Here is a 26396-nt window from a genome sequence, read left to right as displayed (position 1 = left end):
TTGGGGCAGACTTTAATGGGCATGTTGGTGAAGTGAACAGAGGTGATGAGGTGATGGGTAGGTATGGCCTTAAGAAGAGGAATGTGGAAGGGTAGATGGTGGTAGATTTTGCTAAAAGAAACGAAATGGCAGTGGTGAATATATATTTTTATAAAAAAAGAGAAGCAAAAGGTGACATATAAGAGTTGATGAAGGTGCACACAGGTGGTTCATATTCTATGCAGGAGATGCAACCTAAAAGCGATTGGAGACTGTAAGGTGTTGGCAGGTTTTTTACCTGTTTTCCATTGTGCGTGACTGATGACAGGATTGTGCGCAATGTTTTAAAGCCCATGGCAACGTCCAATAGGTGAGCGGCGAAGAAGAAATTATTGTAGTGGCCCAAAATGGACAGCAGCATGTACCACGTAAGATAGAGGAAGGACTGAGGGGTTTATCACATGACCAGAAGAGAAAAAAGAACACATTTGTGGATTTAAATCTTGTCTACTTAAAATGAAGATAATAAAGTCTCAAAGTTATTTGACTCACATTGTCAGTGAACACCACTCCAAGTTTCCAAATCTGATATTTAATATCAATGGAATTTAGTCTGAAATCACAATAACAGAACAGTATTTGTAATAATAAATAAATTAAAAAAAAAAAATAAATAATATATATATATATATATATATATATATATATATATATATATATATATATATATATATATATATATATATATATATATATATATTACAAAAACATAGCTAATTTTGCTGCCATCATCTGGTTCATTTAAAATGTAAGATCATAAGTACTTTGTACACGTTTGTCGATGCTTGACTATTAGATTTGTGTTTTTAAATATTCAATTCCACATTTAGTCCATATTTGCTCTTATAACCTCCCTCTTCTGGAAAGATGTTCCACTAGATTGTGTAGTGTACAGGTGTTAGTAAAATACTGATGTAGCTGAGGTGAGGAGGCCTGAGGTGCAGTCAGCATTCAAAATCATCCCAAAAGGTGTTCAATAGGGCTGAGGTCAGAGCTCTGTGACTGGCCAATTAAGGGACTTTCACTTCAACCCATGTAAAGCATATCTTCATGGAGCTGGCTTTGTGCACAGTGTCATGCTGGAACAGGTTTGTGTCACCTTGTTTAATAGTAGGAAAAATGCAATGCTACCAATCCGAAGGAAAAAAAAAAAACATCTTATGCAGTTGTATACCTCCATCTATGTGGGATTTGGGGAAGAACCACATATAGCTGGAAAGGTCAGGTGTCCCAAAACGTTGGTCTATATAGTTTTATATCATTTGAAGTAAATCACTGAATCAGTTGTTTGTTCACCTTCTGTAATTTGGATTGAAGCGAAACACAGCAGTGACACATAGGGCATGAGAGTCTCTCATGTGCAATTGTTAGATCACAGAGATTTCAGTCCTGAGCAACTACATGTACTTTGGCTCCAAATATGGCCAACATTTAAACTCCCACCACACACACACACACACACACACACACACATACACACACACACACACACACACACACACACACACACACACACACACACACACACACACACACACACACTCTCTTTCCTGCTTTCAGTGAGGGTGACCATCTGCTCCCATACACAGTAGGGTGCCATTACCTTTGCATTCATCATATAACTAGTCTAATTTGCCCTAAATTATGGATTTTAGTCAGTCATTAATCTGAAACAACCGAATTAAAAAAGTTTAATTGTTTCGTGAAGTAAATAATTGTTTCGTATACACTAAAATAGCATTTCAGTGACTCACATTAAAATGATATGATTTTGAGAGAACATCTATGTACACTTCTGTAATTCATTTTTCAGAGCTAGCTAGATTTTTATGAATAAATATTTTCACAGATGTGGATCTGTTAAAAAAATAAACTTAATTTTTAATAAATGAAACTTATAAAGGTTAAATGGGGCTTAGTGTTTTTTTTTCAAATGACATTTTATCTTTAAGAATATATAAGAAATAGTGAATAGATTAAATCTCATTTGTTTAAAAAAATCTATATTATTGCGTATTCTTGTTATTTTTTTGCATGTGTGAAAAAATAAACAAAGTTACTTTTAACATTATTATGTTAAAAGTCGCAACTTTAGCGATTTTGAGATTTTTTACTTTAACTTTATGGCTGCTGCATATTGTGTATTCATTCATACATCTCTTTCTCTCTCTCTCTCTCTCTCTCTCTCTCTCTCTCTCTCTCTTTTCCTTTCTCTCTTTTTTTGTAACCACATACAGTTTTTATGCCTACTTACTGTTTTATGCATTATGCACTGCTCCATATGCCCCTATACTATCTGCACTCTGAATGTGCACCTGCATTGTCAAATACATATGTATTTTATTAAAGAAATGAAGAAATAAAAGAAAAAGTGTGTACAGTTCTCGGGCTGCTCTTCCTCCACTCTGGACTTCATAGCTGAAATCGAGTGTTGTTTTATCCAACCCCAGCAGCTCACTGATCCGCTCTGAACCATACAACTCGCTGTACTTGGCCATCACCTGCAACAATAACAAGTATAGTCATGCATTTGAACAGGAAGAATAAAGAATATATATATATATATATATATATATATATATATATATATATATATATATATATATATATATATATATATATATATATATATATATATATACAGTACAGACCAAAAGTTTATATATATTATATATACAGTACAGACCAAAAGTTTGGACACACCTTCTCATTCAAAGAGTTCTCTTAATTTTTATGACTATGAAAATTGTAGAGTCACACTGAAGGCATTAAAACTATGATTTAACACATGTGGAATTATATACATAACAAAAAAGTGTGAAACAACTGAAAATATGTCATATTGTAGGCTCTTCAAAGTAGCCACCTTTTGCTTAGATTACTGCTTTGCACACTCTTGGCATTCTCTTGATGCCTACTTTGAAGAACCTACAATATGACATATTTTTAGTTCACTTTTTTGTTATGTGTATAATTCCACATGTGTTAATTCATAGTTTTGATGCCTTCAGTGTGACTCTACAATTTTTATAGTCATGAAAATAAAGAAAACTCTTTGAATGAGCAGGTGTGTCCAAACTTTTGGTCTGTACTGTATATATATATATATATATATATATATATATATATATATATATATATATATATATATATATATATATATATAGTTGATTGGTATATATATAATATATAGTATATATATAATTTCATGTTAAATTTTTTCATTTCCTTAGCTTGGTTTTCATTTCTAGTTCGTGCCCTACCCACGTATTGCTGTATGCCAATCAACTGGACTGGTTCCCTGTTAATTTACATAAACCGTTCTTACCCTGCACTGCATCCACTTCCACTATCATGTATACTACTTGCATTACATAGAATGCATTAAGAGCAAAACAGCCCAATGCTCATACACATTAGTGTTCATACAGTGTTAAGTCAACACTTTACCGTACCTTTCTCTTCACAAACTTGTCCCAATAATTACTTGGAAAAGATCTAAAAAGAAGAAAAAATGAAATAAATAAATTATTTTTAACATTTTTGATAAATAAAGTTAAAGAACAATATTTAGTCGGGTATAATCTCTTACGGAGTGTTAATGGCGAGTCGGTCCCACTGGCCCCTGATGTCATCGTCAGCTGGTTGCCCTGTGACATACAAACCATCAAACTCCAGTTTACGTGCTAACTCCTTCTCTCGCTTAAACACTACCAATGGAACCTGAAATTCATAAATCCAAAATAATACGGTGTAAAAATACTGATATTTATATTTACATCATTTTTCTTAAGAAGCATCTTCATAAAAACATGTACTTTCAAGTCTCAGTCTAATAATTTATCATGCTGAACAAACACATTTAGTTTGAAAGTAACAAAAAGTTGGATCCTCACATGCTGACACTGGAGACTCCTTCCATAAATGTTCAATAAATATCTTCTTACTAAAACCACAATGACAGTTTTACTAGAATTTTATTAGATAACATGGAGCTGCTTTTACTACAGCAGCCATAATATAAATATATAAATGCCTGCTGTCCAATCAGAATCAAGAATTGACCCACATTAACCAATCATCTCCACAGGATTCTGTTTTTATTTAATCCTCAATGCGTTATTTTGTGTTCTGTCTCTGAAAAGCCCCCGGAAGCCCCCTTGAGTATTCAATAATCCGTGGGTATTAGAAGAATAAAACGAGGCTAATAATAAGATAAAGGGTATAGTCAGCCACTTGCCTTCAGACAGTAATAGCCAATGATGGAGCAGAAGGAGATAAGAGTGTGTAATACAGCCAGAGTGTGTAGGACAGGCTTCATGTAACCACTTTCTCCCAGAATAAAATGTACAGAGTCAGGATTCTCATCGCTGAGGTCAGACAGGGCCACATCGCCAGCATCAGTAGACGAAACCTGGGTCATGCACAACAATCACGCTATTATTGAGTAGTTCCCAGTAATTACAAATGATAATTCATCACCCAATTATCATCTAGGTGACACATTAAATCTGTTCTATAAATATATACCATGTATTCACCATCCATCCATTTTCTTATATATATCTGGGTCTGAGTCGTCAGTCTAATCTCTCTACCCACCTCCTCCAGCATCTCCACAGGGGAACCTGTAATATAATCTCTTCTTGATCTGCCCCAGATCTTCTCTCTGTTGGACCTCCCCAGGGAGGCATCCAGGAACCACGTCAAACAGTTCCTTCCGATGCGCAGGAGCAGTGACTTTAATTAAAGGTCTCTCTGATTGTCTGAGGTCCTCACTCTATCTCTAAAGCCCTCAAAACTAAGCCACCTCGCAAAGGAAGCTCATTTCCGCTATTTGTATCTGCAGCCACATTCTTTCGGTCACTACCCAGAGCTCATGACCTTAGGTGAGGGCTGAGACGTAGATTAATGAGTATATTGACTTTTTTGCCTTTCGACTCAACTCTGTCTAACCACGACAGACTGGTACAATGTCTACCTGTCAATCTCTTGCTCCATTCTTACTGTTCTATGAAGAAAAGCCAATGGTAGGAGTCTGAGAAATTGAGTTTCAGTGGGGCTTCTAAATATCATCTTAACGAAGGAAAAAGTGAAGAATATTGTCAAATCTATGTACACGAAATTACCTTACAACTTAACTGATGGGGTTGGAGCACAGGAGTGGCAGCTTAGTGTGTACTCAATCTACCACTTCCCTTGGTGTACTAAATACACCATAATGAAATCATTTGAAGGAACTCTGTTCATCATGCATGCGAGTGCGAGACTGAGACGCTTTACCTTGTAGAAGAGTAGAATGAAGTTGATCCCGAAGGCCACGCACAGCGCCAGCACACGCATGTTGTAGAAATTCCTGGCGAAATAATTCTATAAGACACAGATATTTAGTGCGAATCAAATCAAATCTTCTACATCACATAGACATTCATACAGCGTATGACATTTAGTGAAATGCTTTTTACGACTGTTCAATACTGAAGAATGCACATGTAAAAAAAAATTACAATTAAATAAAAATAGTATAAAATATATATAAAGTATAAAATATAAGTATAAAATGCTCATCACACGGCTTAATTTTCACATACCTGACATTTGATTTCAAAAAAAGGTTACATCATGTGATCACAGCCTGAATCACACCACTTTTATTCACACCTACATACAATCCAATCTGGGCAGCGTGTTCACATCAGAAAGAAAATGTCTGCTCATGTAGCATAAAAAAATCCCTGCCATGTTTTGACATTTCCCCTCCCCACTAAGCTAGTGTACATTTGCATATTTTGTCAGAGAAATGATGTGTGGAGAACTTCTATCAAGGAGGACGCATATTAAATAAGCTCTTTTGTAATCCTGATATGGATACGATATGAGCTACGAGGCTGTATGGAACCGGAGTGGAACGAAAGAACCCGACAGACCAGAGACACAATGACAGCGAAAAAAAAAAAAAAAAAAAAGATGACACATGGTTCCGCCTTACGAGCAGTTTTGTCTTCTGGGAGTCGATCATTTTCCACGTCAACGATTCTTGAACCTCAGTCTCCGCTGCTTTGTGCAAACTCTTTCTCCTGGATCTGCGTTTTGCCTTAGCTACTTTCCTCTTGTCCTTCTTCTCATCATCCTCACCCCTACGAAACACACAGCTTTTATTCTTTTGCTGCTATTGATCTAAGCTATACGCAGGCAGCGTAAACTGAGTTTAGATGTCCACAGTTGTGGACAGATGTTGCAACTTTTTTTGCAAGATAATCAGTGTTATTCATTCACCGGTAATAAAGTTATGCCTGATCGGTGTAGTTACATCACATGATATTATTGGTCTTTCCACCACAGAAAATCATAGGGTACACACACTCCTCTCCAAATGCTTACCTGCTAAGCATGGCTCTCACAATTACTTCAGGAAATTTAATTGGATAAAAGCATCTAGAAATAGTTTTTTTTTTTTTTTTTTTTTTTTTTATGTACTATATCACAAAATGGGCAATATACATTTGAATCCATACTAAACACATTAAAATTTACTAAAATATATTAGTTTTTTGTAGTGTAAATGTGAGGGTGATGCCAATTAGGTATTGCGACTCTTAAAAGATTTAATTAGTATCCATGTCAGTGGCATGAGAACTTTCTAAAAAACGATTCCTCATTCACTTTTATCTACTCGATCTGTTGTGACTGATTTTCGAGCGGGAATTACAAAGGAATTTCCTTTTTTCATGATGAAGTAACCTGTAATGGGCAACTCGTAAAAAATTTTTAAGCATGATAAATTGAAGCATTATAACGGCATATGAATGATTTTATATAGACATTTGTAATGTATAATATCAGTAGTTTTTTTTTTTATCACACAAAAATAAAAATAAAAAATAGTGTCAGCTCTTAGCCAGTTACATGCTCCAGTTCCATGTAGGTGTTATTTTCACTTAAACAGGAACACAGACTATTCCAATGTCTTATTCTGTTTGATCCCAAGCATGCCCAATTAGACACACACTACTCAAAAGACTTTAATTCACACAAACTACGTGATGTCCAGTATTACATTCAGTCTTTCTCGTGTTTCCTGACTTTTACCAAGCCTTTGTTCAGTTGTGTTGTGACTTTGTTACCAAACTTATTTCCTTTCCTGTTAGTGATATAGTCTTGCCCATGTGTATTTTGTTAGCCAGTTGGTAGACTTTTGCCTGATTTTGCATTGTGATTTTTATAATGCTGATTTGGATTTTTTACTGTCTGTGTTATGGATTGAAATTTAGCTTAACAAACTTTATCCTGCACTCTAACATGGCATCATCACATGTCGTGCATCGACAGTGTGACTGCGCTCTGACTGACAGTTTGCGTGGCGCTGCCTATGCACAATGCTCAGTTCACCAGTGTTTGGGAAGCCGCACCCTGTTTAATGCCTACACTTGCGCCAATTCACAACAGTCTGTAAAATGTTTGTCTGCATTTGCATCTGTCTGCACTTTCTGACAAATGATCAATTATCTGACTTTAAGTGGAAGTAAAGTGGAGCTTTAGGCATATTAGTTCTCCTGAAATGTTGGTAGGAATTCTAGAGAACAATGCTTACACGCAAGCTTTCAGATTTACTGCAAAAAATCTGATTTATACGACATCCTAAATGAATCCGCTAGTGTTCAGTCAATAAGATCTGTCTAATGCAGATGGAATAAATGCTTTATGTTGTTGGCAAAAAAAAGGCACATACTCAGCTTTTTCAGTCTCTGAGTGCTTCTCTTCATCCTCCTCTTCCAAATCCTCCTCAGACACCACAACCTATTGGCACACACAAATTTGAATAACTGTAAAATGTATATCAATATCTGGACGAACATGGACAAAGCTGAAGGCACACAAACAGACCTTGAGTGGCCTGCTAAAGCGCTCTAACCTCAACCCTGTTAAACACCTTTAGGATGAATTGGAACACTTACTGCACCCCAGGCCTCCTCACCTCACCTACATCAGTACATAACACTACTAACACCCTTGTGAATGAAAGACCACAAATCTCCACAAGAACACTCCAGAATCTGGGCGAACATCTAACCAGAAGAGTGGAGGTTATTATAACAGCAAATAGGAACTAAATGTGGAATGGGATGTTCAAAATGCACATACAAGGTAGTCAGGTTTTCGTCTATATAGTTTATCTACAAAGCTAGAAATGTACCAATAAGCCTAATAATTTATACAGTGTATGTAAGTATTATAATATTTGACCCAAAAAGTTTCTTGCTCTTGTTATCATATCATATTATTATACTGCTATCTAAGTGAATTTTAAATTAAAAACAAAAACATGCGTTTGTTTTAAAAGGACATCTAGACATACATGCACAATGCAGAGATTTGTATATTAAATTCTGGCAAAAAAAATAACAAATAGCTATCTAATATCTTAGAATATAATACTATTAGGATTTTCTCAGAGAGAAAGAGCAGCAATCTGGCTCGCACAGCTATGGCTTGTTAGCATGCGTCTTGGATCAAAACTCCTTGTATTAGTCCTTGATCTAACATCTGAATAAATACTATTATGATTCTATTAATGCAGCTAGAATATTTATTTATTTATCCGTTCATTTATTCATTCACTTATTTATGTTTTACCTCTTGTACCAAAAAGGGTTAGTGTTAGGTGAAGACAAGAAAGCTGGCATATTAGCAAAAAAAAACAAAAACAGTTTTTAAATAGTGTATTTTCTTTCATATCAGAACAAAACACCTGAGTAAAATCGTTATGGCTAACTATTTGCTGCTTACTCTTTTGAAAAGATTTGTTCTTATATAAACAAGCTGTGATGTCTATGGTTAGCAAGCTAGCATCTTCTTCTTTCTGCTGCTCCCATTAGGGGTCGCCACAGCGGAACATCCGTCTCCATACCACCCTGTCCTCTACATTTGCCTCTTTCACACCAACTACCTGCATGTCTTCCCTCACCACATCCATGAACCTCATCCTTGGCCTTCCTCTTTTCCTCCTACCTGGTGGCTCCATCCTTAGCATTCTTCTACCAATATAATTCATGTCCCTCCTCTGCACATGTCCAAACCATCTCAATCTCGCCTCCCTCACCTTGTCACCAAACATCCTACATGCGCTTTCTCTCTAATAAACTCATTTCTAATCTTGTCCATCCTCGTCACTCCCAACGAAAACCTTAACATCTTCAGCTCTGCTACCTCCAGCTCCATCTCCTGTCTTTTACTCAATGCCACTGTCTCTAATCCATACAACATCGCAGGTCTCACCACAGTCCTATAAACTTTCCCTTTCATTCTTGCAGATACCCCTATATCACAAATTACTCCCGTTACTCTTCTTCACCCACTCCACCCTGCCTGCACTCTTTTCTTTACTTCTCTAACACACTCTCCATTACTTTGCATTGTTGACCCCAGGTACCTGAACTCCTCCACCTTCTCCACCTCTTCTCCCTGCAACCGCATCACTCCACTACCCTCCCTCTCATTCACACACATGTACTCTGTCTTACTCCTACTGACTTTCATTCCCCTTCTCTCCAGCGCATATCTCCACCTCTCCAGGCTCTTCTCAACCTGCTCCCTACTCTCACCACAAATCACAATATCATCTGCAAACATCATAGTCCAGGGAGACTCATGTCTGACCTCGTCCGTCAACCTGTCCATCACCACTGCAAACAGGAAAGGGCTCAGGGCCGATCCTTGATGCAGTCCAACCTTCACCCTGAACCAGTCTGACTTTCCTACTGCACACTTCACTGCCGTCACACTGTCCTCATACATGTCCTGCACCACCCTCACATACTTCTCTGACACACCTGACTTCCTCATACAATACCACAACTCCTCTCTTGGCACTCTGTTGTACGCTTTCTCTAAATCCAAAAAATACACAATGCAATTCCTTCTGTCCTTCTCTATACTTCTCCATCAACATCCTCAAAGCAAATAATGCGTCTGTGGTGCTCTTCCTCGGCATGAAACCATACTGTTGCTCACAGATGGTCACCTCTTCTCTCAGCCTGGCTTCCACTACTCTTTCCCATAACTTCATGGTGTGACTGATCAACTTAATTCCCTGTAGTTACTGCAAGTCTGCACATCTCCCTTATGCTTAAAGATCGGTACCAGCACACTCCTTCTCCATTCCTCAGGCATCTTCTCACCTTCCAAAATCCTGTAAAACAATCTGGTTAAAAACTCCACTGCCATCTCTCCTAAACATCTCCATGCTTCTACCGGTATGTCATCTGGTCCAACCGACTTTCCATTCTTCATCCTCTTAATCGCTGCTCTCACTTCCTCCTTACTAATCCTATCTACATCCTGCTTCACCAACTCCACATCATCCAACCTTCTCTCTCTCTGATTTTCCTCATTCTTCAGCTGCTCAAAATACTCCCTCCACCTTCTCAACACACTCTCCTCACTAGTCAACACATTTCCCTCTCCATCCTTTATTGCTCTAACTTGCAGCACATCCTTCCCAGCTCGGTCCCTCTGCCTGGCCAATCGGTATAAATCCTTTTCTCCTTCCTTAGTGTCCAACCTCTCATACAGCTCCTCATATGCCTTTTCCTTGGCTTTCGCCACATCCCTTTTAACCTGCTGCCGCATCTCCTTGTACTCCTGCCTACTCTTCTCATCACTCTGTCTATCCCACTTCTGTTTTGCCAACCTCTTTCTCCTTATGCTCTCCTGCACTTCCTCATTCCACCACCACGTCTCCTTGTCTTGCTTTCTATTTCCAGATGTCACCCCAAGTACTTTTCTAGCTGCCTCCCTCAACACTCCTGCAGTAGTTGCCCAATCATCCAGCACCTCTTCACCACCACTGAGCCCTGTCTGACCTCTTCCCTGAACCTCACACTACACTCTTCCTCCTTCAGTTTCCACCATCTTATTCTTCTTTCAGTCCTCACTCTCATCCTCTTCTTCTCCACCTCCAAAACCATCCTACAGACCACCATCCGATGCTGTCTAGCTACACTGTCCCCTGCCAACACCTTACAGTCTCCAATCTTCTTCAGGTTGCATCTCCTGCATAGCACATAGTCCACCTGTGTGCACCTTCCTCCACTCTTATACGTCACCCTATGATCCTCCTTCTTCTTAAAATACGTGTTTACCACTGCCATTTCCATCCTTTTAGCAAAATCTACCACCATCTACCCTTCCACATTCCTCTCCTTAAAACCATACCTACCCATCACCTCCTCATCCCTTCTGTTCCCTTCACCTACATGTCCATTAAAGTCTTCCCCAATCACCAATCGTTCTTTCCTAGGTACACCATCTACCACTTAGTCTAATTCACTCCAGAATCTTTCCTTCTCCTCCATCTCACAGCCAACTTGTGGAGCATAGGCACTGATGACATTTATCATCATCCCTTCAACTTCCACCTTCACGATCATCACCCTATCAGAAACTCTCTTCACCTCCACTACACTCTTACTGTACTCTTCCTTCAGAATCACCCCTACACCATTTCTCTTTCCATCCACACCATGATAAAACAGTTTAAACCCACCTCCAATGTACCTGGCCTTACTCCCTTTCCACTTGGTCTCCTGAACACACAACATATCTACCTTTCTCCTCTCCATCATATCAGCTATCTCTCTCCCTTTACCCGTCATAGTACCAACATTTAAAGTACCAACCCGAACCTCCACTCTCCTACACTGCTCCTTTCCCTGCCATCTCCGTAGACGTCTTCCACCTCTCCTTCTCCTCCTTCAGCCAACAGTAGCCCAATTTCCACCGGTACCCTGTCGGCTAACGATACCTGTGGCGGTCGTTGTTAACCCGGGCCTCGACCGATCCGGTATGAAATTCTCATTTGTGATCCGCATATTTGATTTGGCACATGTTTTACGCTGAATGCCCTTACTAACGCAACCCTCCCCATTTACCCGGGCTTGGGACCAGCACTAAGAGTGCACTGGCTTGTGCAAGCTAGCATGATATATAAAAACATAAAAAGAGGATCACGATTTAAGAAAACAGAATGTGCACTTGTATCAAAAACATATTTAACTAAAATGACTAGAAAATAACTAAAAACAGCATCCTCACTCATACCAAAAAAGGATCTGAATAACATAGCTGTAGCTAGCCATACTCATTTATTTGATAAATGCTAAATCAGATAAGTTCTTGTATCAAAATGAGATATAAATAACAGCTATGACTAGTATGCACAACTAGGATTTCTAAATATAATTTGTTCTTGTATCAGAAAGAAATCTGACTATTACTAGCTGGCAGCTAGTATTTCTAAATAAAATCAAGCTTGGCTTCGTAAAAAGGACCAGGGTAGCTAAACAAAAATAATTGTAGCGGTCTAACACCACAAATCTAACCATTAGTAATAAACAATACTATTTGTAGTACACAAGATATTACTGGAAATGCTGTGTACAAGTTTCCTGTGTGTGTTTAGTTGCATTTCAGTGTAGTTACTCGATTATAAATGCTGAATACGTTCTTTAGATCAGACGACATTACTGTGATATGTATGTGCTGTACTGTACTGACCTGATTTTTAGAAAGATCCATTACATCACTCATGCTGGTGTTGGAATCTTGACTAAGTAGCATGTACTGTCCACCTTCCTTTCGTAACTGGAGACCAAATATGTCAGTAAGTAGCTGAGGGTTTCTGGACACAGCCGATAAATCCAGAGTCATCGCTTGAAGCTCACCCTGGGATGATATAGACCGTTTTGGACCTTTGACCACATGGGTTACCCCTTCGTTTTGCCCTGTGACATCATCCAGCGTCGGATCTGACAAATCGTTAAAAAAATCTGAGAGTTTGGTCTCTTTGGCAAACTCTATGATACAACCACTGAGAAAGACAAGGTAAAGGATGTGAAGGAAAAAGCAAATGGTGCCTAAGATAGCGTGACAAACGACTGAGAAAGTCCTCTGGAAGAAGTGGGCGATAACCAAAACAAGACTCTTCACTGTCATCCTCTTTATCTGCCTCTTTATGTTCCTTATAGAAAGGAGCCACATTATCATCATCAGGCCACTAAAAGGAGTCAGGAGAAGCTGTTTCATCAGCTCTATCTTTAGAGAAAAGCATTTCTGCACGTTTTTAGTGCCATCATTATCTATAGAAGGGTTTTTATCCTGCTCGTCTTTCTTTTTGTCCACTCCATCCTTCTCGGTTTCTATCATTTCCTCGTCACGGTCGGAAGCAGAGATCTGGGCGGCCAGCTGCATCTCAAAGATGGTGTCCTCACAGAAGTTCACAAAGAGCTCCATTTTTTCCTTTTCTCCTCCCTCATTAATGATGCCAAAGATGAATTTGTGCTTGCTCTCCTTGACCTAGAGCAAATTATTCAAATGTTTATCACAAGGCAGATGATAATTACAATATACACCAAACAGGCATAATTCATGGCCACCAATTAGGCATAACATTATTACTACCTCTCTAATATTGTGTACCTCTGACCTGTCGAGCATTAACAGCATTAACTTCTTCAGCAATTTGAGCTACAGGAGCTCGTCTGTTGGATCAGACCACAAGGTCCAGCCTTCGCTCCCCATGTGCATTAATGAGCCTTAACTGCCCATGACCCTTCTTTGGATCACTTTTGATAGATGCTGACCACTGCAGACCAGGAACAGCACACAAGATCTGCAGTTTTGGAGATGCTTTGACCCAGTCGTCTAGCCATCACAATTTGGGCCTTGTCAAACTCGCTCAAATCCATATGCTTTCCCATTTTTCCTGCTTCAAAAACCATTAACTTTGAGAACAAAATGTTCACGTGCTGCCTAATAAATCCCACCCACTAACAGGTGCAATGATAAAGAGATAATCGGTGTTATTTACTTCACCGCTCATAATGATATAATGTTATGACTGATTGGTGTAAGTATGATGTTTTAGCTTCTTAGCTTCCACTTTTATTATTATCAATTCTATATTTCACAATGGTTTTTACTTTACACACATTAGTCATTCTGGCCACTTGGGTTGAAAAGGTTACACCCATGTTTACACTACCACAAGTTCTTCATAATCAGAATTGAGTGCTGCTTATGCTGATTATTCCATTCCATTTCAAAAGCATCTACACCATCATTAAGAAACACAAGCACCTGCTGTTAAACAAGATCAAACTCACAGGATGGAAAATAAAGACTGATGAAGGAAGTCTAACAATTTATTCTGACAATTTATTGTAGCATTTGGTGGTTTACTGCAAAAAAACTGCTTCCATCCGTCATTATTTTAACAGTGTATAAAATACAATCATGTGAGTGTAGAATGTAGGCTACTCAGTTCATGTACTAGTTAGACTAGAACATCTCTCATGCAAATCTCAGGCAATCTCCAATTATGATCCTTTGGTCATAAATGACAAATAGTATTTCCCTGCCTATGTATTACATTATACTGTATTATACTCTGCCTAACAATATTTGAGTATGTGTACAGGTTGTGCATCAATCCATTTACCATGCAATAAAATATTCGAAAACAAAGTCTACTAAATGTTGTACAACAGGGTTCCACAATCTTTTGAGCCGCATCATTTTTCTGTTCTATAATGGGGGGCCGGGTCAGTCTGTAACAGAAAATGGCATGGGGCGAAATCACTACCAGTATTATTGTGGAGATTTTATTATTAATAATTGAAAATCGTCTGACAGTGGATTTTAAAGATACTGATAGCTAGGTTGGCTCTTACTTGCCGATAGCCGATTTATTTACCGATATTCTTTTTAATGGATAAAAAAAAAAAAAAACACACCGTGTAAAAGAGTACAGAAAATTTTTACCAAAATAAAAAGAGAACAGAATTATGAAAATGTGCTAAAGGCAATAAACATGAATGTATTCGTTTATGAACATAATTAAATAATAATTTTTAAAAAAAAATAATAAATATAGCTCTCTTTGTGCAGCACGTGGTCTCGTATATAAACACAAATCGCACGTGGTGTCAGTGATTCACCACTAGAGGCTGCTCTTGTAATGACAGCTGACCAGCAGCCGGAAAAACTAACAATTTGGATTTTTGCCAAAGGCCGGTAGTTCCAGCAATCGGTGCCTCGACCTCTATTAATAACTAAGTTGAATTTAATTTTAAAAGCCAACAGATATGTCTTTGATTCTAAATATGTCCCTGGCATGGCTGTGATGGACGTTTCAAATGTGGTGACTGGCCGTATTCGACCTGCGGCCATAGATTGTGGACCTCTGTTTTATAATATAAACAGATTTAGCTTATGTAGAGAAATGTCTCCATTACCTGTGGTTTCTCCCATTGCATCCGGCTCGACTCGCTAATTTCAAAGTACACCCTCTCGACCCGTTTACCACTTCCCATGATCTCAATCCTGCCCAGGTGAGGCTGGAAATACCTGAGCACGCTGTCAGCTAACTCCAGAAAGTTCCGCAACCGGGCATCGTGCGGCATGTGCTCCGACAGGTTGGTCAATAGGACGGCCACGTTGAAACCGATATCTTTGGCCGGTTCGTGAAAACGTGCCATAAATGCACGATAGTCCAGGAGCTTGCTCTCGGTCGTCTCCACACAAGACAAGATGAATTTCCTCTCTGAAGGTGTGTAGCGTTTGTAGCCCTCCATGGCCTTCTGGAAGTCTTTCTTAGATATAAGCCCTTGTCCATCAGGGTCATATTCTTTGTAGGCATCAGAAGATATAAGGTCTTTGAGTTTTAGGAACATGTCGAAGAATGTGAGGATAATTTCCACATTGCTGGATGACTCCACCAGCATGTCAACCATCTGCTTGCCAATCGTGCCGTTCACAACATTGCCTGGAAAACACACCACCATGTGTATAAAGATACTCTATTCCACTAAATTATGGTATTTTGATTTGATTGTTTGAAATAAAGTCAAGATGTTATAACAATGCACATCAAGTTACTTAAATATAGATTGGACAAGAAACCTTTGAGTGGTAACCATTTCATCGTACATTGATTTTGTAATCTCTACTCATTAAAGAAAAAAATATTTATATTACCTTCTAGCATAGACAAAAGCATCACCACCATATCTTTCAGCAAATCCATAAGTTCCTTCAGCAGCTCGATCTGACTCGAATCCTAGATGTAGCACAAAATTGTCACCTCACAGTATTCTGAGCTTACTTTTATTAAAAGCATTTTATATGTCAGCTCACCAGAGACTGACATTTGCTGTCAAGAATACCCTGTAAATAGCACAGTCTGTTTCCTTGATCGTCTGTTATTTATAGTCATATTACATTCTGCATAAAGGTCAAACAAGTGGTAATGACATACGCCAATGTTTTCACCTTAATAATTAAGCATTCAGATTTATTCCACATTTCAATAGCTCCCTCACCATCAAATCTGGGGTTTTTAAAGATTTTACAAGAACAAATAAATATATTTTTTTTTGTAGTAAAGTTTTGTTATGCAGACCTGAGAAAGCTTCATCTGCATGTGAGCAAAGACGTGGAGGAAGCCGACCACAGCATCCCACAACCGACTGTGGGCCAAACTCTGCTGGTTGCCGGTGCATGGACCCTTAAAAAAGTTAATGATTTGTCATGCAACATTTCACTTTCCAATTTTGTGTTACACTATGTTGCCAAAAGTATTGGGACACCTGACCTTTCCTGCCATATGTGGTTCTACTACATGGAACATCTTCCCAGACGATTGGATGGAATTGCATGAGCAAATTGGGACTAAATGTGGAATGCAATGCTTAAAAAAAGCACATACCATACTTATGACCAGGTGTCCGCAAACTTTTGGCAATACAGTATAATGTAGGTGTATATGTAAACCTTAACATGTTAGGATATTAACAATGCAGCTAGTGTGGAAGTGGTATAGTGAGATATGGGTATAAAAGTATGAAAATCATGATGGGCAGAAAAGTAGGTTAAGACATTCTCTAAAAAAAATAAAAAAAATAAAATACATAAATAAAAAGATGCACACAAAGAAATAAAAATTTGACAAAAATAATCTAACATTTCCTGAAGCATTCTATTTTTCTTCTTAACTTCTTAACCAATTACTACTTTCCCCAAATGATCTTGTAATAGTAGTGTTAAAATATAGTATACAGTTTTACTTCTCTTGTTTTGTCAACATTTATAAAACAATGAGACGTAATGTATAAAGTTATTTTAATGATTAAACGGGTTTTTTTTTTCACTATTGTCTAATTTCTAAAAAAATCAGTAGCCATAGTTTATGAGGGTCTTATATGCAGTGTCTGGTTTGCATTGAATTGGTAACTAATGTTTGTCCGCATAGCTATCCATACATTTCCGACTCCTAGTGCTACTATGCATTATGCTATAATATTGTAAAGTTAAGATGGTTATGATGAAATGGCATGACAATTATTTTACAGTAACCCATCACCTTGGCATGAGACATACAATGTGTTCATTAAAAGGCCTGGATTTTAGCCCACACTAATATCAGATTAGATCAGATAGACAGGTATTTTCTGGTATGTAATTTAATTAAAATAAAAAGCCTAGAAAAACTGATGCATGTATTGTTTTTTATTGTGTTCAATAATGTGCTTACCTGGATGTATTCTGTGAGGGTGTTAAAGACCTGTTTGGCCACCCTGATGGCTTTGGAGAAGTTGCGCTGGCCGTGTTCATCAATCACATCTTTCCCAGAGTAATACCAGTAAAAGTCACTGATGGACTCCTAAACACAACACACGGTTATTAACCTTCTACTGTATATTCATTACTACATATACAGTACTACTATATAGTAACTATTAGTACTATAGTATAGTATATAGTACTTTACCACTGCAAATTCATTACTGCATATTGTATATTATATATTCACTAATGTGTAATCACTATGGTATATTCACTAGTGCAGATTATTACTATACTATATTTTATTACTATATTTAACAGTCACACATGTACAGAACATCAACAGCTCCATATTGCCCTTGTAAATTAATGCAACTTAATTGTTCTCAGTGATTCCTAAAAGGAAAAAAACCCACACATTTAACCCATGTTCCCGTCCCTTTAGTTGAGCTCACAGTGTTGATTCACCTGTAATCGGAGCAGGTAGTCCACAGTGGAGATGACTATATTTACTGTGGTATTGTTTCCTGTCTGACTTCTCAGATAGTTCTGAAGCTCTGTCATGAGAAAAACCAGTTTAGATATTTTGAACAGCATAGCAGACCATTATAGAGTTCGAAAACACATTGTTTAATGAAGCTTTTCTGCAGAAATGAAAACCCACTAGCAATATCTAAACCACCATCCTATGCCATATTATGGTCTGAAAACTTGATTACTGGCTCTTAGGCTCTATAATATTATTGCACATGCCATGTGTTCAGTACCCAATCAGAATTTCAGAGTCTTTTGGCTCTCACTGATTCATAGAGTGAAGAAATACAGATAGAGTGGCATTTTCACACTTTTCACATAAATTATTTAGGGGAATGGGGGAGAAATGGGGGTGGGGGGTGGGCGGGTGAAGGGGATTCCAATAGCGTTTTTCTATAACCATTGGCATTTGTATCAATAACATGTTGGGTGCGAATAGGCACCATTAGAAACCCATCAGGTTAAATATTTAAATCCTAGACTGCCACTATTGGCCTTTACTTGCTGAAATATATATAAATATTGAAGGATCAGTAAGGGTGTAATACTAAAGAAATCTATTTAATAATTAAAAATAAAAAAATGTATAAAAACAAATATCAAGTGAGTTTAAATAGAAAAAGCTGATGCTTATGCTCTCTGATATATGATGTATATGAAAATAGATGAAAATAAAATCATGAAACTAAATAACTAATATTCTTCGACATTGTCATTACAAATGTTGTATTTATATATATATATATATATATATATATATATATATATATATATATATATATATATATATATATATATATATATATATATATATATATACATATATATTTATAAACATTTGCAACATACACATGTGTATATATATATATATATATATATATATATATATATATATATATATATATATATATATATATATATATATAAAATCATATCATTATTATTTCTTTCCCGCTTTTGCCAAGGGCTTTGTCAACCATTGTACAAAAGTGACTAAACTCATTCTTTATATCTAAAGATGAAAGACCAGGAGGGAAAACAAAACAAGAGGCAAAGACTCTGTGTGATTTTGAGTTATTGCTTTGGTACAATGGCCGGGAGATGTCGAGCTGCTGGTGATTTATTGTGCAATTGTGTGAATAAACACCTGCATTATGTCCTTCACAAAGCAACTGGAGGAAGCGGAAGAGATCACACGTGAGTGGCTCATCTGCCATAACCTTATCACCTAATAAACAGATACAGAGAGAAAAATTATATATATATATATATATATATATATATATATATATATATAAAAAACAATCCAGTAGCACAAAACATAAGACTATATTCATATTTTTATATTATATTTTGATGTACCTGCATTGCCTTCAGCTGCCGTTCCTAGACACTCAGCTTTCAGCTGCCTCTCAAATGCATTCAGGTCTAAAACGCTGAAAAATTCAATATATATATATATATATATATATATATATATATATATATATATATATATATATATATGTATATATATATATATATATATATATATATATATATATATATATATATATATATATATATATATATATAATGGGCACATCAGAGGTCATTGAAATTGTGAAGGATTATTTAACAAGGTAATAAAACACAAGGAAAGCATCAGCATTATAGTAGCAAGGGGTGTAAAACACAAGCGTATCTTTAGAAGCACTTTGAGCTTTTAAAGGACAATAAATTGAAACTATCATTTGTTAATGTATTGGTAAATTTATCAATAGTTTAATAGCTTAGAATCAAAACAGAACATTCTTATTATACTAATTAAAGCATATCTATAATATACAGTTTATTTAATAGGGATTGCATAGACTTTTTCATTTATTAATTGGTACTTGCGGAATGTCGATTTCATGACATGGTGGCAGAAACAGGAAAGAAATTGCATGAAGATGGTAATAAAAACGCTCCAAATGCAATATTTCTCGTTTTAAGGTTGTTTAATGATCATGTTCTGAGAAGCCATGTGAATTTGATGTCATTGAACCCTGAGCTAAAAGAAACAAGGTCCTGAATTGAAATTTTTAGGTTGAAAAGGGATTTTTCTTACTCAGAGATGATGAGTTATGACCTTTAGTAGAATGCAGCATCAGAGCTAGTCCATCTCTCATAATTCTAAATTTAATTTATCTAAAATATTAGGATATGATGAATAGATGTGCAAGTTGTGGAGTCATGCAGCCTTTATCATTCCCAAAATATTAAAAATGTACACTACATGGACAAGCGTAGAGGAGACCAAAGCCTGTTCCAGCATGACGATGCTCCTGCGCACAAAGCCAGCTCCATGAAGATATGTTTTACACAGACCGTGGTGGAAGATCTTGAGTGGCCTGCTATAAAGCTCTAAACTAAACCTTACTGAAGTCACTCCAGGCCTCCTCACCTCACCTACATCATTACCTGACCCTTGTGGCTGAATGAGCACAAATCTCCACAAGCACAATTCAAAATCTAGTCGAACATCGTCCCAGAAGTGGAGATTATTATAACAGCAAATGGGGACTAAATGGGAGTTTCAAAAGCACATACAGTATAAATCTTTTGGCCAGGTGTCTAAATACCTTTATCTAGTGTATAATACTAATAGTGTATAACCGCCACAGGTATCGTTAGCCGACAAGGTACCGGTGGAAATTGGGCTACTGTTGGCCGAAGGAGGAGGAGGAGAGGAGGAAGACGTCTACAGAGACGGCAGGAAAAGGAGCAGTGTAGGAGAGTAGAGGTTCGGGTTGGTACTTTAAATGTTGGTACTATGACGGGTAAAGGAAGAGAGATAGCTGATATGATGGAGAGGAGAAAGGTAGATATGCTGTGTGTTCAGGAGACCAAGTGGAAAGGGAGTAAGGCCAGGAACATTGGAGGTGGGTTTAAACTGTTTTATCATGGTGTGGATGGAAAGAGAAATGGTGTAGGGGTGATTCTGAAGGAAGAGTACAGTAAGAGTGTAGTGGAGGTGAAGAGAGTTTCTGATAGGTTGATGATCGTGAAGGTGGAGGTTGAAGGGATGATAATAAATGTCATCAGTGCCTATGCTCCACAAGTTGGCTGTGAGATGGAGGAGAAGGAAAGATTCTGGAGTGAATTAGATGAAGTGGTAGATGGTGTACCTAGGAAAGAACGATTGGTGATTGTGGCAGACTTTAATGGGCATGTAGGTGAAGGGAACAGAGGTGATGAGGAGGTGATGGGTAGGTATGGTTTTAAGGAGAGGAATGTGGAAGGGCAGATGGTTGTAGATTTTGCTAAAAGGATGGAAATGGCAGTGGTGAACATGTATTTTAAGAAGAAGGAGGATCATAGGGTGACGTATAAGAGTGGAGGAAGGTGCACACAGGTGGATTATGTTCTGTGTAGGAGATGCAACCTGAAGGAGATTGGAGACTGTAAGGTGTTGGCGGGGGACAGTGTAGCTAGACAGCATCGGATGGTGGTCTGTAGGATGGTTTTGGAGGCGAAGAAGAAGAGAAGGAAAGTAAGGATTGAAAGAAGAATAAGATGGTGGAAACTGAAGGAGGAAGAGTGTAGTGTGAGGTTCAGGGAAGAGGTCAGACAGGAGCTTGGTGGTGGTGAAGAGGTGCCGGATGATTGGGCAACTACTGCAGGAGTGATGAGGGAGGCAGCTAGAAAAGTACTTGGTGTGACATCTGGAAATAGAAAGCAAGACAAGGAGACGTGTTGGTGGAATGAGGAAGTGCAGGAGAGCATTAGGGGAAAGAGGTTGGCAAAACAGAAGTGGGATCGACAGAGTGATGAGAAAAGTAGGCAGGAGTACAAGGAGATGCGGCAGCAGGTTAAAAGGGATGTGGCGAAAGCCAAGGAAAAGGCATATGAGGAGCTGTATAAGAGGTTGGACACTAAGGAAGGAGAAAAGGATTTATAGTGATTGGCCAGGCAGAGGGACCGAGCTGGGAAGGATGTACTGCAAGTTAGAGCAATAAAGGATGGAGAGGGAAATGTGTTGACTAATGAGAAGAGTGTGTTGAGAAGATGGAGGGAGTACTTTGAGCAGCTGATGAATGAGGAAAATCAGAGAGAGAGAAGGTTGGAGGATGTGGAGTTGGTGAAGCAGGATGTAGATAGGATTAGTAAGGAGGAAGTGAGAGCAGCGATTAAGAGGATGAAGAATGGAAAGTCGGTTGGACCAGATGACATACCGGTAGAAGCGTGGAGATGTTTAGGAGAGATGGCAGTGGAGTTTTTAACCAGATTGTTTAACAGGATTCTGGAAGGGGAGAGAATGCCTGAGGAATGGAGAAGGAGTGTGCTGGTACCGATCTTTAAGCATAAGGGAAATGTGCAGACTTGCAGTAACTACAGGGGAATTAAGTTGATCAGTCACACCATGAAGTTATGGGAAAGAGTAGTGGAAGCCAGGCTGAGAGAAGAGGTGACCATCTGTGAGCAACAGTATGGTTTCATGCCGAGGAAGAGCACCACAGATGCCTTATTTGCTTTGAGGATGTTGATGGAGAAGTATAGAGAAGGACAGAAGGAGCTGCATTGTGTATTTGTGGATTTAGAGAAAGCGTACGACAGGGTGCCGAGAGAGGAGTTGAGGTATTGTATGAGGAAGTGAGGTGTGTCAGAGAAGTATGTGAGGGTGGTGCAGGACATGTATGAGGACAGTGTGACGGCAGTGAAGTGTGCAGTAGGTACGACAGACTGGTTCAGGGTGAAGGTTGGACTGCATCAAGGATCGGCCCTGAGCCCTTTCCTGTTTGCAGTGGTGATGGACAGGTTGACGGATGAGGTCAGACAGGAGTCTCCCTGGACTATGATGTTTGCAGATGATATTGTGATTTGTGGTGAGAGTAGAGAGCAGGTTGAGAAGAGCCTGGAGAGGTGGAGATATGCGCTTGAGAGAAGGGGAATGAAAGTCAGTAGGAGTAAGACAGAGTACATGTGTGTGCATGAGAGGGAGGGCAGTAGAGTGATGCGGTTGCAGGGAGAAGAGGTGGAGAAGGTGGAGGAGTTCAGGTAGTAAAGAAAAGAGTGCAGGCAGGGTGGAGTGGGTGGAGAAGAGTGACAGGAGTGATTTGTGATAGTAGGGTATCTGCAAGAATGAAAGGGAAAGTTTATAGGTCTGTGGTGAGACCTGCGATGTTGTATGGATTAGAGACAGTGGCATTGAGTAAAAGACAGTAGGTGGAGCTGGAGGTAGCAGAGCTGAAGATGTTAAGGTTTTCGTTGGGAGTGACGAGGATGGACAAGATTAGAAATGAGTTTATTAGAGGGACAGCACATGTAGGATGTTTTGGTGACAAGGTGAGGGAGGCGAGATTGAGATGGTTTGGACATGTGCAGAGAAGGGACATGAATTATATTGGTAGAAAAATGCTGAAGATGGAGCCACCAGGTAGGAGGAAAAGAGGAAGGCCAAGGAGGAGGTTCATGGATGTGGTGAGGGAAGACATGCAGGTAGTTGGTGTGAAAGAGGCAGATGTAGAGGACAGGGTGGTATGGAGACGGATGATCCGCTGTGGGGACCCCTAATGGGAGCAGCCGAAAGTAGAAGAAGAAGAAGTGTATAATACTAAGAAGAAGATTGAAGAATAACTCATAGGCAGAACTCAGGAAATCGCTAGGCTACAGGTTTGCTGTGAATTGTAGACAAAATGTGCTGTTTCAATATGATTGTTTTGAGAGTTCACGTAGCTTGAATGAAACGAGACAGCAGGCTGTTTTTGGCCTGTGGGCTTTGGGTTTGACGTGTTCTAAAATATGACTGTAATGGAGACACTACCTGCAGGACTGCATGAGGCTCGCCAGGCTGTGAAAAAATCCCACATCTCTTTTCTCTCTCAGATAGTCCAACATTTTCTACCAGAACCCAAACAGAAAAAAAAAAAAACATGCAATATGAGAGAAAATAAAATGCTCATAAGAGGTGGAACGATACATTTTAGGTATAGTATTATTTGATTTATAATACTGTTTTTCACAATTTGATACATTTCTCCAAATATTTTTCTACAAAATTTGGTAAAATGATAAAAAGCTGGGGTTTTTTTTCTCTGTATAAAACTATATATATTATATATATATATATATATATATATATATATATATACAGTATGTGCATGCTTCTTACCTGAATTCAATAATTGTGCATGTAATTACAAAACAGAGCGATTAAATAACTGTAAATACACTTAAATCTCAACTAGTAAAGTGTTTGAAACATAATAAGTTGTTTGACTAAAATGCCCATCTTTCAAGCCTCTTTCTCAGGTCTCAGTTGTGTGGGAGTGATGTTTTTAAAAGCTCTGCAGTAGGTTTCACAGTTCTAATGTGCCTGTGGAATCTATAATGTATACCATTTATTGGTCACTGGGGTCCAGAGCTATCGAGCTATTGGGCATCAGTGTGCCTCCAATACATTGTATTTTAACACTTGGCTGAAGCCAACTAGAACATCTGGTGTTCACACAGTGTAATTCTATTATATACATCATTAGCAAAATACAATAGGATAATCAAAACAGCAGAATACAACTGTGGGAAGATTGCATACTCCTACGATGCACATTTTTTACACTGTTACAGTGCATAACGCATTGCATGCTTTGTTACAACCCACTTGCTCATCACACACTCAAGCAAAACTTTACATCTACAGTCACCTTGACTTTTACATAAATATTTAGTTTCTTCTATTTGTTTTAATGTTAATTTTTATTTAAATGACAACTAAATTCCTTCATAAAAATTGTTGTAATTACATTTTACAGAAGTGATTAAATAACTAAAATGAAACACTCAAAAACTATTTTGAAATAAAATATTACTGTGGAATGACCTGCTGCACAGCTGTGTTTCCTCCGTTAAGGATGGCAATGCCAAGTGTAAGAGTGGATTCCACTGAGGGCCCCATTACACCTAATATAAAATAAAAGGCAAAAATAAATAAATAAATACAATTAAATACAATTTAAATTAAAATATAAATCTGGAACTGAGTGAAAAGTTCGTTCTGCTTATTACATGGCAAAGGATGTCCTTCAACAACAACAAATAATTACCTAATTAATTAAATGTATTTATTTATTTAGTAGTTGGATAAATGAATCGATAATAAAAGAATGAATAAAAATGTATATATTATATATACATACACACACACACACACACACACACACACACACACACACACACACACACACACAGGTACAAAGATACACATACACATACATACATACATACATACATACATACATACATACATACATACATACATACATACATACATACATACATACATACATACACATAACATTTAACTATATTTATTTATTTACATACTAATTCATTAATTACCTCTGCTGGCACTGAGCCTCTGGAGAACCATTTCTGCAGCTCCGCGATCGTGTAGTCTGGCCTGTTGGTTCAAGAGTCTCTGTTTCTCCAGCTCTTTTTCCTTAAACCAATCAATCAATCAATTAATCAATCAGACAACCAATCAGTCAATCAATCAACCAATCAATCAACAAAATCAATAAGCTTTTTATTTTTGATCACAAAAACACGAAACATCAAAAAAATTGCAGTACTATATTTTCATAGTTTTCCTTAATTTGATATCTTACATGAATCACACAACACATGCTTCACATAAGATACATGAATCAAATTTAATGTTAACATGGAATATAATACATAATTCACATGTAACATTTAATTGACTTGTATTATTCAGTCTTCTGCATCACTCACCTCAAAGGATTTCATCTTGTCATGAGCATACTCATCCTCAGCCTGGCAGCTCTTAATGAGGATTAGTGAAAAAAACAGTTATAACTGTCATATCTTGACTACAATCATCATAAGCTTCTTAGGTTTTAAAAGATTAGGATAGAAGTTACAATCATTTGAAAAGAACGCTGAATTAACGCTGAAAACCCAGGAGTATTAGATGTACTCTGATCTACAGTGAGCTGAAAATGAAACTTACATGTATATATATACACACAGTGATCTCATTCTAAATGACTTATACTGTACATGTACTGGATTTTCCAAGTGTCCTTTTGTGACGTGTCAGTATGCAGGTGGGTGTTACCTTAACCATGATGTCAGTGTAGGCCAGGTATAGAGGGTCTTCCACAATCCTGCTGGACAAAAAGAATGAGAAAAAAAACTGAACCACATGTCTGAAA

At 37.8% G+C, this 26396-nt stretch overlaps 1 protein-coding gene and 1 long non-coding RNA gene across 3 annotated transcripts in view; one reads left to right on the top strand and one right to left on the bottom strand.

The window, feature by feature from the left end:
• The window catches only part of LOC310727961, a 222422-nt gene that overhangs the window by 126335 nt on the left and 69691 nt on the right, over positions 1-26396 (top strand). The window lies entirely within an intron of this gene.
• Positions 1-26396, bottom strand: part of ryr2b (ryanodine receptor 2b (cardiac)) — a 97285-nt gene that overhangs the window by 11538 nt on the left and 59351 nt on the right. The window contains exons 76-97 of one of the 2 annotated variants that reach the window (XM_083544504.1): positions 26300-26351; positions 25954-26004; positions 25558-25657; positions 25040-25119; positions 23984-24060; positions 19558-19631; positions 19343-19423; positions 18130-18218; positions 17630-17758; positions 16499-16603; positions 16075-16156; positions 15333-15862; positions 12595-13392; positions 7769-7836; positions 6029-6176; positions 5323-5409; positions 4280-4453; positions 3632-3762; positions 3495-3537; positions 2419-2540; positions 532-592; positions 278-424 (exon numbers count right to left, since the gene is read on the bottom strand). In XM_083544504.1, coding sequence (XP_083400630.1) covers positions 278-424; positions 532-592; positions 2419-2540; positions 3495-3537; positions 3632-3762; positions 4280-4453; positions 5323-5409; positions 6029-6176; positions 7769-7836; positions 12595-13392; positions 15333-15862; positions 16075-16156; positions 16499-16603; positions 17630-17758; positions 18130-18218; positions 19343-19423; positions 19558-19631; positions 23984-24060; positions 25040-25119; positions 25558-25657; positions 25954-26004; positions 26300-26351 — 3229 coding nt within the window. The remainder of the gene's footprint in view (positions 1-277; positions 425-531; positions 593-2418; positions 2541-3494; positions 3538-3631; positions 3763-4279; positions 4454-5322; positions 5410-6028; positions 6177-7768; positions 7837-12594; positions 13393-15332; positions 15863-16074; positions 16157-16498; positions 16604-17629; positions 17759-18129; positions 18219-19342; positions 19424-19557; positions 19632-23983; positions 24061-25039; positions 25120-25557; positions 25658-25953; positions 26005-26299; positions 26352-26396) is intronic. The other variant, XM_083544505.1, reaches the window with a different exon arrangement.

The sequence above is a fragment of the Silurus aristotelis genome, assembly GCF_946808225.1.
Source record: "Silurus aristotelis genome assembly, chromosome: 6".
Classification (NCBI taxonomy): Eukaryota; Metazoa; Chordata; class Actinopteri; order Siluriformes; family Siluridae; genus Silurus; species Silurus aristotelis.
The sequence above is the reverse complement of the archived record's forward strand: the minus strand, read 5'-3'. Positions and strand labels throughout refer to the sequence as shown.